Genomic DNA, 17,222 nt, shown 5'->3' with positions numbered 1-17,222 from the left:
TACTTGAACAGGCTTCCCTTTATGGGAGGTGAGGACACTTTTAACGTTACAAACATAGTCAACTTTATAAATTACAGGCTATACATAACTCCTGTTACCCAACCGGGTATTCTACTTAGTGCAAATACTGGAACAATAAATTATCATTGCCTTTAAGAAACTTACACTCTTAGTCTATCAAAGGCCTTCCTATAATCACATTACAGGGCAAGGTAACTCCACATTCTCCTTCTTTGAACCTGCAGGACCGCCTGTCCCTATGGCACCAGACCTACTGCCTCTCCTTTCTTTTACAGGACCGCCCCGTTCAGCCAGGGCCTACTGCCTTTCGCTACTATACATAGTATAGACATAACATTCCTTTCGTTTAAAGAACTCTGAGCCAGCTCTACTCGGCTCCTTTAAGGACTCACTCTCTAACCCCTACGGGTTCGCTTTCTGTCCTTAGTAACAAAGTAACTTTCTATGGGGACGCAGGGTTTACCTTCTATCCTCACCTTCATCATTACTTCTTTACTTTCAACTATGCAGATCTCTACTTCTACCCCTGCGGGCTCTCTGCATCTTTTCCTTTCACAAAACATTATTTTCAGATTTCACAATTCAAACAATTTAAACACATATAACTTTTCATGTAAAACAGTTACATTCTTTTCAAAGCATCATCATATTACTGTTCTAAAACAGTATCGCTTTCAAGTTCAATTCCACACATCCCCTTTAAGAGGGGATCAAGCCTTTCTGAGGTAGCTCGTCTTCTCAGCCTACCAGTCCACGCAAAGGCTCTGGAATGGCATCTTCGCAAAGTGTCTTTTAACTAAAACCAATAGGAAAGGTATCTTCGCAAAGTGTCTTTTAACTAAAACCAGTAGGAAGCACCCTTAAGAAGGTGCAAACTATTTACAAGGAAGTTCAAATCATGCACAGTCCATGATTTCACAGTTTGTGTAACTTTTGTGCAAAACTTCAAGGAAACAGCAATAGTGACCCCGGGTCAACAAAGGGGTCACCTTTTAAAGTTTACCCTGGACGGGTTGTAGCAGCAAACAATCAGGAATAGTTAAAACAATAAAATAGCAACTATTTACATTTTCTGACAGCAATGTCTTACTGAGGTTCTGCGGAAGGTGATCTCTTTTCTGGCCTCACCAGACCAACAGATCGGCCCGGTGAGCCAGGACGCCGTTCTGGTCCCAGTAAGGATAAGATTCCCCTCCGGGGGGTCCTCCTTGTCGGCAGGTGCACACGTCCCTCTGGAGTGCGGCGAGGCTGGGCTCCTTGCGGTTCCGCGGGGCCGGGTTCTGCTGCCTTTCCTCCGGGACTATCCCCTTCTGGTGTCCCCGCAGCAGCCTGGAGGGCGATGCATCGCTGGACCCCTCGAGCGAACCAGCCCGTCTCACTGGCGTCCCTCTTCCACCTCGTATAGGTGACGGCATCTCCTGGCTCCAGGTCGCGATCAAACCCCCCGCGGCAAGGTTCCACCTCTTCTCGGTCTACCCGAACTTGTACTGGCTCTCCAATTTCTTGGATCACTCCTCTCCCATATCGGGGATTAAAGGCCACCACCACACCCCAGTGCGAGGTCGGAATCTCCGGCGCGCCAATCAAATCAATCTGCTCCGCCGGCTGGGGTCGGCTCCGCCAGGCGGCCATCAGACGCCGGAAGTGTTCGGCGTCCGGGATTATTTTCAGGTCCGGAGTCGGTAGCGTACCTTCAGACGCGGCCAGGTGGGACGGAGCGGGGGATACTGGGGACAAGCGGATCTCCGTTGGTTGACCCATCCGAGCAAGCACACGGGCATCCTCTTTCAGCCGGCGTGCTAACTGTCGGGCCTCGGCTGCAGCCGCGCACTCCGCGGACATCGGTACAGGGGGTCGTCCCATCTGTGGCCCTGCGAGGGTCAGACCCCGCAGTGTTGGTATCTCTGGGGCTACCCCAGGCTGCGCAGCCTCAGGCCGGGCCAGGTCAGCTCCGCATGGTGCTCCGGGTGTCGCCATCTTTTTCTCCTCTCCCGCGTCTTCTTCCCGCGGTCTCTTCCGTGGGCGGCCCCGTCCCCATGGTCTCCACCCTCCGACCAAGATCAGGAGGCGTACCTCAGCTGTTGACGGGCACGTCCTCAGGACACAGAAATACTTAGACTGGGCGGCCATTGTTGTTCGCGCTCTCCAGCTTGCCTACGCCCACTTCACGCCCCTCTTCTCTTCCTGCGCTCTCCTCAGCGCTGTAATGGCGGCGGATTTTGGCGGCAACTGGCGCAGCACAGTCTTACAATAAAGTACAGTCCAAGCACAGTAAATCACAGTCTCTAGGCACACATGACCTGATTCTTCAGGCTTAAGTAGATCCTGTTCGTGACGCCAAGTTGCGGCGCGCCCCCACACCGCCGCAGGGCCGAGGGGTACCCGGAGCCGGGCCTCTAGGTCTCAGTCCTGGGGTTGTCACGGTGGCTAGACCCGGTCCGTGGCCCTGTCCGTCAGTGGGGGACGTCCGGTGAAATAAGTGGTGCTAATGGTGGTGTAGCGGTGCAGTTGTGGGGTGCAGGTCGCGGTAAATAACGAGGACACCAGGTTGCAGTCTCTTTACCTCTTTACTGGAGATCTCTGAGTCCTCAGTCCAGAATATGGTTCACCAGGCTGCACAAGTCCGGCCGGTCCAATGGCACCTCCAGAGTCCTCCTCTCAGGTGGAAATCTGTGCCTTCCTTCTAGCGCTATGTGTTGTAGTCCTTCCCTGCTGTGCTCACGGAAAGTGACCCCACAACGGTTGTGTCTGTTTCTTAAGTTCCCTCACAACTCGATTTGATGTTCCTCTGTAATCCACCCCTCCCTGTATTCAGGTTGGAATGGCACCCGTTTGTCAGGTAGGCCTGGAGTTCTTCCGGGACCCTAGAGACGCCCCTCTCCCGCAATTGCCCCCCAAGACTTCATAGGTGATATGTGGTAGACAGCCCGCCTGAGACCGACTGTCCTGCCGCTGTTTGGAGTATGGCTTGAAGCTGAATTCTAATCCACTCCCTCGGCGTTCCGGCCACCGGTATTGCGCCTCAGCAGGGTGCTGCCTCTTTCAACAAAACCCCTGCTGGTATTCTCCTTCTGCTTGATCTCGTTTCTCACTCAGCACAATCTGCCTCGCTTCTAGTCCTTTCTTGGGCACCGCCGCTAAGCTGAGCAGGCACGGTCCCGTTACGTTCTCTCAATGCCAAGCCTCTGCCAGGATCCCACCCCTGGCAGAGACCCTACAGTCTCTCCCTTCACAACACCCTCTGCCACAAGGTGTTGCTCCGTTCAATCCCGTCAGCGTTCTCTCTCTAACTTCCTGCCTGACCCCCAGTTTACCCACTATGGTGGGGAGTGGCCTAATGAATAGCACCCTTAGCTCCCCCCGGAGGCCCTGCTGTGAAACATATTGGTGTCTGTGATACCTGATTGGAAGAACTCCTTCAGTGCCATCGAACGTACCATGGCCCCCCTTAGTGGCGGAGCCACAGTACTGCAACGACCAGGACTCTGGGGCGCTGCACTAACACTATACTTTATGAGGTTCCCTTTATTGTACATCCACTTTGTCCTTTACCTAGGCAAGAGATTTTCTTTGGTCCACCTGCTAGATCCACACAACACACTTGTCTGGTCCACATTTAACTATTGCCGATTCTGGGTAAGACATTGTAATAAAACTGGCATTACAGTTCATGGGGTTTCTCTTTGTTGTATATCCACTTACATGGGTACATTTCATTCTTTAATCTAGGCAAGAGGTTTTCTTTGGTCCACCTGCTAGATCCATACAACACACTTGCTCTCACAGGGTATGTAGATCCAGTTGGTCTGCTGTACGTACACCCCTACTTAATCTAACATGTTCTATTTTCATTTAGTTGCAGTTTTATGTACTGTAGTCAAGTGCCACATTGGATGTTCCCTATACATGACCCTCATTGTGATTTGTATACGGGTTAGTGATATAACCTTGCTTATTATTATAGACTACTATAAATTACTTAGTCACCACACCCCCCCTTTTTTCTGTTCAGGATCCACATTAGGACCTTCTCTGTGACCTATACTAGGACCTTATCTACATTTTGAGCCACACTCTTGCTACCTTTGACAACAAGGTATGATCTTTTTCCTATCTTCCTCTTTCCCTTTCAATTTATTTTTTATTTTCATTATTACTATTATTTCCTTCACCCCATCCCCTACCTTCCCATCCATCACCATATATGCACGGTATATAACCACGCATTAGTCTCCCTGTTCCATTATGGAATTTTGTGAATTTTGTTAAAATTTCATGTAGAATGATTTTCTATTTTGTTGTTCTGTTTTTTGATGTTAATGCAGTACACTGAAGAAGGTCAATAACACTGACCGAAACGTTTGTACAAGTGGCTGCCAATAAAAATTACGACATACTAAAGTTGAGTGCCAAAGTTTATTCCTGTAGTGTATTAGGCAGCAGCCCCCCATAGTCAGATCCTGTAGTGTATAAGGCAGCAGGCCCCCCTGTTGTGAATTCCGTTCTTGGGCTGCCTCTGGTGGTTTCTGGTGGAACTTAGCAGCTGCATTCACTAATCGGTTCCCTGGTCTTGTTATTTAACTGGGCTCTTGTCTGTAGTCAATGCCAGCTGTCAATGTTCCTCCTGTGGACTCAGTCCTTTCCTGGAAGTGCTCTGTTGGCCAGTTCATTTCAGCTTAAGATAAGTCTGCTAGTTTTTGGGGTATTTCCCTGCTTATGACCTTCAGTTCAAGTTAATGTTATGTCTTTTTGTCCAGCTTGCCAGTATGAATTATTGCGGCTAGTTGGAAGCTCTGGGGTAGCAGATTTGCCCCTCCACACCGTGAGTCGGTGTGGAGGTTATTTTTTGTAACCTCTGCGTGGATATTTAGTTTTTTAATACTGACTGCACAGTAGCCTTTTCTATCTCTGTCTATTTAGATAGTTTTGGCCTCCTTTGCTAAAATCTAGTTTCATTTCTGAGTTTGTCATTTCCCTCTCCACTCACCGTCAATATTTGTGGGGGGCTATCTTTCCTTTGGGGGTTTCTCTGAGGCGAGATAGTTTTCCGTTTCCATCTTCAGGGGTAGTTAGCTCTTAGGCTGTGAAGAGGCGTCTAGGCAGAGATAGGAACGCTCCACGGCTATTTCTAGTGTTGGTGTTAGGTGTAGGGCTTGCGGTCAGTAAAGTTACCACCTCCTCAGAGCTTGTACATTATTGGTTTTACCCACCAGATCATCTCAGCACTGCTTCGTACCCATCAGGTCATAACACCACCCATAGGCAGATCCTGTAGTGTATTAGGCAGCAGCCCCCCCATAGTCAGATCCTGTAGTGTATTAGGCAGCAGCCCCCCCATAGTCAGATCCTGTAGTGTATTAGGCAGCAGCGCCCCCATATTCAGATCCTGTAGTGTATAAGGCAGTAGCCCCCCATAGGCAGATCCTGTAGTGTATAAGGCAGCAGCCCCCCCATAGTCAGATCCTGTAGTGTATTAGGCAGCAGCCCCCCCATAGTCAGATCCTGTAGTGTATAAGGCAGCAGCCCCCCCATAGGCAGATCCTGTAGTGTATAGGGAAGCCCCCCCATAGTCAGATCCTATAGTGTATTAGGTAGCAGCACCCCCATAATCAGATCCTATAGTGTATTAGGCAGCACCCCCCATAGTCAGATCCTAGTGTATTAGGCAGCAGCCCCCCATAGGCAGATCCTATAGTGTATTAGGCAGCAGCCCCCCCATTGGCAGATCCTATAGTGTATTAGGCAGCAGCTCCCCCATAGTCAGATCCTATAGTGTACTAGGCAGCAGCCCCCCCATAGTCAGATCCTGTGGTGTATTAGGCAGCAGCCCCCCCATAGTCAGATCCTGTAGTGTATTAGGCAGCAGCCCCCCCTATAGTCAGATCCTGTAGTGTATTAGGCAGCAGCCCCCCCTATAGTCAGAGCCTGTAGTGTATTAGGCAGCAGCCCCCCATAGTCAGATCCTGTAGTGTGTTAGGCAGAAGCCCCCCCCCAATAGTCAGATCCTGTAGTGTATTAGGCAGCAGCCCCCCCATTCAGATCCTGTAGTGTATTAGGCAGGAGCTCCCCCCATAGTCAGATCCTGTAGTGTATTAGGCAGCAGCCCCCCCATAGGCAGATCCTGTAGTGTATTAGGCAGCAGCCCCCCCCCCCCATAGGCAGATCTTGTAGTGTATTAGGCAGCCCCCATTAAAAAAACAAACAAAAAAAACCACAATACTCACCTCTCTTCCTCCTTGTTCCAGGGGCGCTCCCTGCTCCCGCTCTTGTCCTGACAGCGAGCGCAGGGCGGTGACTGTCAATGTCAGCGTCTGCGAGTGACGTCAGATGCTGACAGGGGATGATGGGGGAAGGAGCGCAGCGCAGCACTCCTTCCCTCATCAATGCGGTGAGCTGTATCGGCTAGTTGCCGATACAGCTCACCATGCGATGACGGCAGGGGGCCCACTGCTGACACCGGGTGCCCCCCCGCCTGCTCAGGGGCCCCATAGCGGCAGAGCAGGGAGATTGATTCTCCCTGCTCTGCCACAGAATGTAACTGCATCGGCGCGCTGCGCGCGCCAATGCAGTTACAATAGCGTAGCTCTGGGTGGGCCCCCTCAGAGCACGGGGCCCGGTGCGATGGCCCCCTCTGCCCCCCCGGTAGCTACGCTACGCCTGTCGGGTTCGATAAGGAGATAGCAAAAGCCGGCAATTGAATTACTGGCTTTTAAGCCATCTAGCTCTGCATTAAATATAAATGTGTATATATATATATATATATATATATATATATATATATATATGTGTGTGTGTGTGTGTCAATGATATATATATATATATATATATATATATATATATATATATATATATACCTATTCTATGTGTACACATTTATTCTACCTATTCTATTCTATCCTGTCAGTGTGATTTTACTGTACACCGCACTGAATTACCAGCTTTTCTATAGAACACCGCTGCGTATTTCTCGCAAGTCACACGCATGGTCCGTGTGTAATCCGTATTTTTCTCACTCCCATAGACTTTCATTGGTGGATTTTTTGCGCAATACGCTGACAAACGCAGCATGCTGCGATTTTCTCAGCCCGTAAAATATGGCCGAGAAATATACATCAGATAGGAGCTGCCCCATAGAGAATCATTGGTCCGTGTGCAATGCGTTGTTTTTGCGCCTCTCCCTCGACCGTATTCCTCTCTAGTGTGACGCCGGCCAAACTCTTCAATTATGATTAAGGATTCACAGACTAAGATATAAAACACATACTAATCTCCACGTGTTTTTTTTTTGTGGATTTTAAATTGGTTTGTATAAAACTATTAACCCTATTCATGAAAGCTTTTACGCCAGCATTTTAGTGTAAAAAGTTTTGAAAGTGACAAAATTTAGGTGAAACTTGAGGCTACTCTAAAATCTTGTGACTTTTGGTGTTCTCACTTCATTTTCGTCCAGCTTGGACAAAGTGGGCAGAGCTTAAGTGGAACGGCAGTGTGGTGACCACCACTCATCACATTCATGAGCAATGCTGATCTTGATGAATTGGAGCCTATGTTTTTACATTTTTGTATCCTTTGGCTGAGTGCTAGATATAACTTCTATGCAGGACCAAATAATAGGACTGGCTGCCTGTTCCATTCCATGCACCACCTGGGAAACAGATCTTGGAACTATCCATTTTACAGAGGGGTCCACACAGCACAGCTCTGTCAGCTGAATAGTGGCTGCTGCCAGATACTTCATAACTGCCCTCTATTGAATGGAGTCAGTAAGGGGTGAATGTGCAATACCCAGCCACAGCCACTGTTTAGATGACAGCGCTGTGCAGCGCCGCAACTCAGCAGATCCGGATGCCGCTCTCATTGGGAACATCTGATCGGCGTAGGTGCTGGGTGTTAAACCCCCGCAGATAACATACTGATAACCTATCTAGAGGCTACGCCATCAATATAACAGTTCCGGACAACAGCTTTTACATTAAATCTTTTGCATAATAATTTACCTTATTTATTAGTAAAGAAATGGGAACCTATCACATCAAGAGTCTTTCAGTGCTCCTTGATCTTGTATACTATCTTTTAGATATTATATGCATAAATGTGGCCATAATTTGTATATTTTGTTCTTTTGTTTATTTCTAAAGGTATAGCACTGATAAGTAATCCAGTTACCCAAGAAAAAATAGTTGAGGAGCAAGCACTCACTACTCTCATTCACCTTCTAAAATCTCACAGCTCTTTGAAAATTAAGGTAGACAATCATGTTAATTAGTTATCAATATTTTTTGATTGTCTCTGTTTTGTACTAAAGAAGTCAATTTTGACCTACTGTCTGTTATTTATTCATTCATTCATATGGACAGGTTGAAGTAGCCCGTACTCTTGCTTGTATCGTTCTGAGAAATACAACTCTACAGTGTCAATTGTACAATGATGGATTTACGTTTACTGATGTCATTGATCTCCTTTATTCCTCTGATAAGGTATTTCTTTTTCATTGAGATTTTAGGTTGGTTTTTTTAGACACTTTTATCATGTTCTCGTGGCAGATTATTGTTTTACCACACCACTGTTGTCATTATTTGGTTCAATAGGCACCCCAATATTCATATAACCTTTGCATTGTTTTTTTTAACTGTTAAAAGTTTATTCTGAGCAAAGTAGAGAAAAATTATGTATGCTCTCCTCCCAACCCTGTTAAACTGTTAACAGGTTTCTCGGATGCAAGGAGGCAGAAAGTAAGTACAGTGGTACTTAACCAACACCTACTTATTTGATTAACACCAATGTAGAGCTCTGTCAAAAATTAAGAGACCACTGTCAAATGTTCAGTTTGTCTGATTTTTCTATTTATAGGTATATTTTTGAGTAAAATGTAAATTGTTCTTTTATTCTATAAACTTCTGACAACATGTTTTTGAATTTCCAAGCAATACATTTTGTATTTTTTTTCTGAAAGGAGAAATGGTCAAAATAAAAAAAAAAACCTTTGCTTTCAAACCTCAAATAATGCAAAGAAAACAAGTTCATAATTATTTAGAAACAACAATACTAATGTTTTAACTCAGGAAGAGTTCAGAAATCAATATTTTGTGGAGTAACCATGATTGTTAATCACAGCTTTCACGCGTCTTGGCATGCTTTCCACCAGTCTTTCACACTGCTTCTGGCGCAAAAATGTAAGCAATTCTTCTTTGTTTGATGGCTCGTGACTATCCATCATCCTCTTGATTACATTCCATAGGTTTTCCATGGGGTTCAGGTGTGGAGATTGGGCTGCCCATGACAGGGTTTTGATGTGGTGGTCTCTTAATGTTTGCCAGAGCTGTATATGTGCTTAGTGCCTGCGGCACAATACCAATGTAAAGAAATGAACAGTGGCGATACAGTGAATTATAGCAAGTTAAGAACACGGTAATACAGCTAAAACAGGGTATGTACACAATATTATTTACATGCTGCTGCTCTTTATTCACAACTAAGCAACTATTGTCATCAGTAACACCCTCGACCTATGGTGCGTCACCGTCACTAATGGGCCTGTCGCTGTCACCCCTCCCCAAGCAATATGAAGCACCATAGAGACCCAATCAGGGATCTATTTTACTCCCCGTTAAACCACAAGTTCTGTATCGATGGGTCACTTCCATATCAATCGGTCACTTCCATATCGATGGATCACTGTGGTGTCGATGGGTCAGCTGGATATCACAGCTCTAAGTCGATGAGATCCAGAACAAGGCTCCCTTGACTTACATTGAGGGCTTGTGACCATTACCTCTGATTTCTGGTGAGACTAAAGTAGCAGTGAGTAGGGTTGAGCGAAACGGATCAGACATTTTCAAAAATCGCCGACTTTCGGCAAAGTCGGGTTTCGTGAAACCCGACCCGATCCCAGCATGGGAGCGGCCATGCGGTTGGCGATCTTCGCGCCAAAGTCACGTTTCGTATGACCCTTTAAGCGCCATTTCTCAGCCAATGAAGGTGGACGCAGAGTGTGGGCAGCGTGATGACATAGGTCTCGGTCCCCACCATCTTAGAGAAGGGCATGACAGTGATTGGCTTGCTTTCTGCGGCGTCACAGGGGCTATAAAGGGGCGTGCATGCCGACCGCCATCTTACTTCTGCCGATCTGAGCATAGGGAGAGGTTGCTGCAGCTTCGTCAGAAGCAGCGATATTGTTAGGGAGGAAATATTAACCCCCAAACCGCTTGTGCTGTAACGATTTCCACTGTCCAACACCACCTTTTCTTTGCAGGGACAGTGGAGACTAGATTTCTGTGCATCAGCTCTGTAGCTTATAAGGCTCCCTGATAGCTGCATTGCTGTTTGTACGCCGCTGTGCAAACCAACTGCTTTTTTAAAAGCAAAAGTCCTGTTGCTCCTTTCTGCACCGTTCTATTGTTTATTTGTCTACACTTTTGTGAGCAGCTGTCCTTTTTATTGCTGGCTGCCATACCTGTCCTGAGATCATTGTAGGGAGATTGTTATTGCAGTACAGTCCCTTTTTTTATATATATTTCCGGCCCTTCTGCCACTTATACTGTGTAGTGTAATACAGTGGGCCTGTTTTTTTTGCTGCAGTGTCCCACACATAAAATAAGAGATTTATATTGCCACTTAGTGGATCTACGTGAGTTCTGTTTGGCGTATATCTGCCAGCCACGTTCTGTCTTGTACATTGTGTGGTGTAATACACAGGGCCTGTTTTTTTCCTGCAATCTTCCCGCCAAAAAAAGGGAGATATAAATTCTCCAAAAGTTATTATACATCTTCTACCTTGTTTAACAGTAGCATATAAAGGTTTTTATATTGGTAACATTTCCGCAAAAATGAGGAAGTCTGGTGGAAGAGGCCGTGGGCGGTCGTTGCCAGCTGGTACTGATGGTGGTGGTGGTAGTGGAGCATCTGGTGGTACTGGGAAAAGCAAGGTAGCACAAAAGGCTCGAGGTGTTGAGGCAGCATCATCGTCTGGCTACACAAGGCCTCGAAGGCTCCCTTATTTGGGAGTTGGAAAACAGCTTTTAAAGCCGGAGCAGCAGGAACAAGTTTTGGCTTTCCTTGCTGACTCAGCCTCTAGCTCTTTCACCTCCTCTTCAGAAGCTTCGAAATCTAAAATCAGCGAGTTGTCAGTGGCTGCTCCAGGTCCGGAAAAAGTTGCTTCCTTGTGTCCTTCACCCAAAACAAAAGTGAAGGATGCGGCAGGCAACACTACACTTTACTCCATGGAGCTCTTTACACATACCGTGCCTGGGTTAGAGAGGGAAATTGTTAACAGCCCATTACAAGATGAATCGGACATGGAGTGCACAGATGCACAGCCAGAGCTTGATTATTATGCTGTTCCATTGACTCGGATCACTACTTTGCCCTCGCAGTGTACTGAGCCCGAATCTGACCCTGATGAGACTATGGTGCCCAGTCCCGAACGCTATAGCACCTTACACGTTGACACAGAGGACGGTGCTCATGACATTGAATTGGAGGTGGTAGATGACCCAGTTGTTGACCCTGATTGGCAGCCATTGGGGGAAGAGGGTGCCGCTGCCTGTAGCTCAGAAGCGAAGGAGGATGATCTGCTGCATCCATCTACATCGCGAAAGCTGTCATCTGGCAGGCCCGCATCAGGCCCAAAACGTGTGTCAAAAAACACAACAGGTGTAGGACAGTGTTGCAATCCGGTGACAGTAGCATGGCGTGCAAAGCCTGAAAAGGTATTCCATAGTAGGACGAGTGCCGTGTGCCAATTTTTTAACCAAGATCCGAATGATCAGTCCAAAGTTATATGTAAGAAATGCTCCATGACCTTTAGCAGAGGGAAGAATCTACAAAGTTTAAATACAATGTGCATGCGTAGACATCTAACCAGCAGGCACTTGGAAGCATGGACTAACTACCAAGCTTCCCGTACCATTGATGCACCTGCTCATATTGAAGTTAGTCAGCAACGCAACTTTGCTTCCCTCACTGGAAGCCCACCGGTTATGGCACCACTAGTAACAAATGTGGAGGTATTGTCGCAAGGCCAAAGCAGTCAGGGAATCACAAGGTTCTTGGTTGTAAACACTGTATTTAGGCCCACATCAAGAATACCATCACCAAGCCTCTCTCAATCTGCCATGTCCACCACCACCCCCGCTAGTTCCACCATATGCAGCTCTCCAGTCCAGCTCAGCCTACAAGAGACTCTAGATAAGAAAAGAAAGTACTCTTCCTCTCATCCGCGTACACAGGGTTTGAACGGCTACATTGCTCGACTAATCTCGTTAGAGATGATGCCCTACCGGTTGGTTGAAAGCGAAGCTTTCAAAGCCCTGATGGCCTATGCAGTACCACGCTATGACCTACCCAGTCGACACTTCTTTGCAAGAAAAGCCATCCCAGCACTCCACCAACATGTCAAAGAACGGATTGTCCATGCACTGAGGCAATCGGTCAGTAGAAAGGCGCACCTAACAACTGATGCATGGACCAGTAGGCATGGCCAGGGACATTACGTGTCCATCACGGCACACTGGGTTAATGTGGTGGATGCAGGGTCCACAGGGGACAGCCATAGTGGCACAGTTCTGCCTAGCCCACGGTCTAGGATACAGTTGGCTGTAGGCGTTTGCACCTCCTCCTCCTCCTCTTCCACAAGCGAAAGCTCGTCCACAGAGCTTAGTCGCACGAACACTCCATCCGCAGCTGCCAGTGTTGCACCCGTGGTGTCCCATTATGGAAGAGCTAGTGGTAAGCGTCAGCAGGCTGTGCTGCAAATGAAGTGTTTGGGCGACAACAGACACACCGCGGAAGTACTGGCCGAGTACTTGCAGCAAGAAACTCAGTCATGGCTGGGCAGTGTACATCTTGAGGCAGGCAAGGTAGTCAGTGATAACGGAAGGAATTTTATGGCTGCCATAGCGCTTTCCGAAATGAAACACATACAGTACCTTGCCTGACTCACACCTTGAACCTTGTGGTGCAGTGCTTCCTCAAGAATTACCCTGATTTACCAGCCCTGCTCCTGAAGGTGTGCAGACTTTGCTCGCACATCCGCCGGTCGCCCGTACACTCCAGCCGTATGCTTAACCATCAGCGATCGCTGAATCTTCCCCAGCACCGCCTAATAATAGACATTGCAACAAGGTGGAACTCTACACTGCACATGCTTCAGAGGCTGTGCGAACAGAGGCGTGCTGTAATTTATTTGTGGGAGGATACACATACACAGGCAGGCAGTTGGATGGCAGACATGGAGTTGTCAGGTGTGCAGTGGTCGAAGCTCCAAGACCTCTGTCAAGTCCTTAAGTATTTTGAGGAATGCACATGGCTGGTCAGGGCGGACGACGCCATCATAAGCATGAGCATCCCACTAATGCGTCTGCTGATGCAAAGTTTGACACACATCAAGGAGCAGGTGTCTGCAGCCGAGGACGAGGGAAGCCTTGATGACAGTCAGCCATTGTCTGGTCAGGGAAGTCTCCGGGATGAGGTGGCGGATGAAGAGGAGGAGGAGGAGGATGATGGGGCTGAATATATATGGGAGGAGGATGCTTCTCAGGGGGCAATAGAAACTGGTGGCATTGCAAGGTCAGGTACAGGGTTTTTGCGGACCACAAGTGATGTAGATTTTCAAGAAAGTGCTCTTCAACCCAGCACAAGCAGTGAATTGACACCTGGAACTTTGGCCCACATGGCAGAGTATGCCTTGCGTATCCTAAAACAGGAACCCCGCATTATCAAAATGATGACCGATGACGATTACTGGTTGTCCTGCCTCCTGGATCCACGATACAAAGGCAAATTCCAAAATATCATGCCACATGAGAACCTTGAGCAAATATTGACTATCAAACAAGCAACTCTTGTAGACCGTTTGGTTCAGGCATTCCCAGCACACAGCGGCGCTGATGGTTCTCACACGAGCTGTAGGGGGCAACTTTGCAGAGGTGCTAGAGGTGCACAAAGCCGAAGTGGGATTTGTCAAAGGGGATTTCTCACCAGGTTGTGGAGTGATTTTGCAATGACCGCAGACACGACAGGTACTGCTGCATAGATTCAAAGTGACAGGAGACAGCATTTGTCCAGTATGGTTACCAACTATTTTTCCGCCATTATCGATGTTCTCCCTCACAGGTCATTCCCCTTTGATTACTGGGCATCTAAACTAGACACCTGGCCCGAATTGGCAGAATATGCATTACAAGAGCTCGCTTGCCCAGCTGCTAGTGTGCTCTCAGAAAGAGTCTTCAGTGCTGCTGGTTCAATACTGACCAAAAAAAGGACACGTCTGGCTCCCCGAAATGTTGATGATCTAACCTTCATTAAAATGAACCAATCATGGATTTCAAATTATTTTGCCCAACCTTCCCCTGCTGACACGTAGCTTGCCAGAAAAATTTCTTGTTTTTGGCCTCCTCTTACTGACTACTCCAATTCCGCCATTTGCAGGTGCCGAATGTCCACCATAGGCCATTTGTATACCTCCCTAAATGGGCTGACTCCCCCCACAGGGCTGTGTGTTATGACCTGGTGGTTAAGGAGCAACACTGATATGACCTGGTGGTTAAAGGGAAACATGGGACAAGCTCTGAGGAGGTGGTAACTTTACTGACCGCAGTTCCTAATCCTAACACCAACACTAGAATTAGCCGTGGGATGTTCCTGTCACTCCCTAGACACCTCGTCACAGCCTAAGAACTAACTACCTCTAAAGGTGGAAACAGAAAACTATCTTGCCTCAGAGAAATTTCCAAAAGGAAAGATAGCCCCCCACAAATATTGACTGTGAGTGGAGAGGGAAATGACATACACAGAAATGAAAACAGATTTTAGCAAAGGAGGCCAATTCTAATCTAGATAGACAGAAATAGGAAAGTAATAAAAACTAAAAATCCACGCAGAGTTTACAAAAATGATCTCCACACCGACTCACGGTGTGGAGGGGCAAATCTGCTTCCCCAGAGCTTCCAGCTAGCCTGAATATATCATAATGACAAGCTGGACAAAAAGAACCATAACATGAGCAGAGCAATAAGTCCACAGCAAATGGACAACAAGAGAACTAGCAAAAACTTATCTTTTGCTGAAATGGACAGGCCATCAGAGAAATCCAAGGAGAGATCTGAATCAAACCCAGAAAACATTGACAGCTGGCATGAACTAAAGACCAGAGCCAGGTTAAATAGCAAAGCCAGGAGAGACGATAAGTGAAAGCAGCTGCTACAGCAAAACTCAAGGAGCAGCAGTTCCACTCGAAACCACCAGAGGGAGCCCAAGGGGAGAACTCACAAAAGTACCATTCACAACCACAAGAGGGGGCCCAAGAACGGAATTCACAACAGTACCCTGTTATGACCCCAATGGCAGAGGGTCTCAGAAATAGTTACCAAGTCTGCAAACACAAAAACCAGCTCATAGGGCAGTGGTAACTGGGCTGACCATATATCTAATCCTAGCACCACAAATAACAGCAGCCGGGGAACGTGCCTACGTTGATTCTAGACGTCTCGCGCCAGCCGGAGAACTAAGTAACCCTAGAAGGGAAAAGAAAGACCTTTCTTGCCTCCAGAGAAAAAGACCCCAAAAGTTGGATACAAGCCCCCAACAAATAATAACGGTGAGGTAAGAGGAAAAGACAAACGTAGGAATGAGCTAGGTATTTAGCAAAGAGAGGCCCACTAGCTAATAGCAGAATATAGTAAGATAACTTATATGGTCAGCAAAAACCCTATCAAAAATATCCACGCTGGAAATTCAAGAACCCCCGAACCGTCTAACGGCCCGGGGGGAGAACACCAGCCCCCTAGAGCTTCCAGCAAGGTCAGGAATCACATTTAGTACAAGCTGGACAAAAAAGAGAGCAAGCAAATAACTGAAAAAACAAAGAAGCAAGACTTAGCTTAATTTTGCACGAACCAGGACCAGCAGATAGGAGCAAACAAAAAGGATCTGAATACAACGATGCCAGGCACTGGACTAAGGATCCAAGAGGTTTATATAGCAACACCCCTGGACTAACGACCCAGGTGGGTGCAAACTGAGGGGAGAAAATCCCAGAGTCGTATCACTAGTAACCACCAGAGGGAGCCAAAAAGTCTAATTCACAACAGTACCCCCCCTTGAGGAGGGGTCACCGAACCCTCACCAGAGCCCCCAGGCCGATCAGGACGAGCCAAGTGAAAAGCACGAACCAAATTGGCCACATGGACATCGGAGGCAACAACCCCAGAATTATCCTCCTGGCCATAACCCTTCCACTTGACCAGATACTGAAGCTTCTGCCTCGAAAAACGAGAATCCAAAATCTTCTCCACCACATATTCCAACTCCCCCTCAACCAACACCGGAGCAGGAGGATCAACGGAGGGAACCATGGGCACCACATATCTCCGCAACAAAGATCTATGGAACACATTATGAATGGAAAAAGAAGCTGGAAGGGCCAAACGAAAAGACACCAGATTGATAATTTCAGAAATCTTATAAGGACCAATAAAGCGAGGCTTGAACTTAGGGGAAGAAACCTTCATAGGAACATGACGAGAAGACAACCAGACCAAATCCCCAACACGAAGCCATGGACCAACACACCGACGACGGTTAGCAAAACGTTGAGCCTTTTCTTGAGACAACGTTAAATTGTCCACCACATGAGTCCAAATCTGCTGTAACCTGTCCACCACAGAATCCACACCAGGACAGTCCGAAGGCTCAACCTGCCCCGAAGAAAAACGAGGATGAAAACCAAAGTTACAAAAGAAAGGCGAAACCAAGGTAGCCGAACTAGCCTGATTATTAAGGGCAAACTCGGCCAACGGCAAGAAGGTCACCCAATCATCCTGATCAGCAGACACAAAGCATCTCAAATGGGTTTCCAAGGTCTGATTGGTTCGCTCCGTTTGGCGATTTGTCTGAGGATGAAATGCTGAAGAAAAAGACAAATCAAATGCCCATTCTAGCACAAAAGGACCGCCAAAACCTAGAAACAAACTGGGAACCTCTGTCAGACACAATATTCTCCGGAATGCCATGCAAACGAACCACATGCTGAAAAAATAATGGAACCAAATCAGAGGAGGAAGGCAACTTAGGCAAAGGTACCAAATGGACCATCTTAGAAAACCGGTCACAAACCACCCAGATAACAGACATCTTCTGAGAAACAGGAAGATCAGAAATAAAATCCATGGAAATATGCGTCCAGGGCCTCTCAGGGACTGGCA

At 47.3% G+C, this 17,222-nt stretch overlaps 1 protein-coding gene across 1 annotated transcript in view; it reads left to right on the top strand.

Moving 5' to 3' along the window:
• The window catches only part of ANKAR (ankyrin and armadillo repeat containing), an 898,322-nt gene that overhangs the window by 700,655 nt on the left and 180,445 nt on the right, over positions 1-17,222 (top strand). Inside the window, exons 19-20 of the mRNA XM_077275585.1 lie at positions 8,160-8,266; positions 8,379-8,498. Coding sequence (XP_077131700.1) covers positions 8,160-8,266; positions 8,379-8,498 — 227 coding nt within the window. The remainder of the gene's footprint in view (positions 1-8,159; positions 8,267-8,378; positions 8,499-17,222) is intronic.

This window comes from Ranitomeya variabilis, chromosome 7 (assembly GCF_051348905.1).
Source record: "Ranitomeya variabilis isolate aRanVar5 chromosome 7, aRanVar5.hap1, whole genome shotgun sequence".
NCBI lineage: Eukaryota > Metazoa > Chordata > Amphibia > Anura > Dendrobatidae > Ranitomeya > Ranitomeya variabilis.
This window is presented reverse-complemented; position numbering and strand designations above follow the sequence as displayed.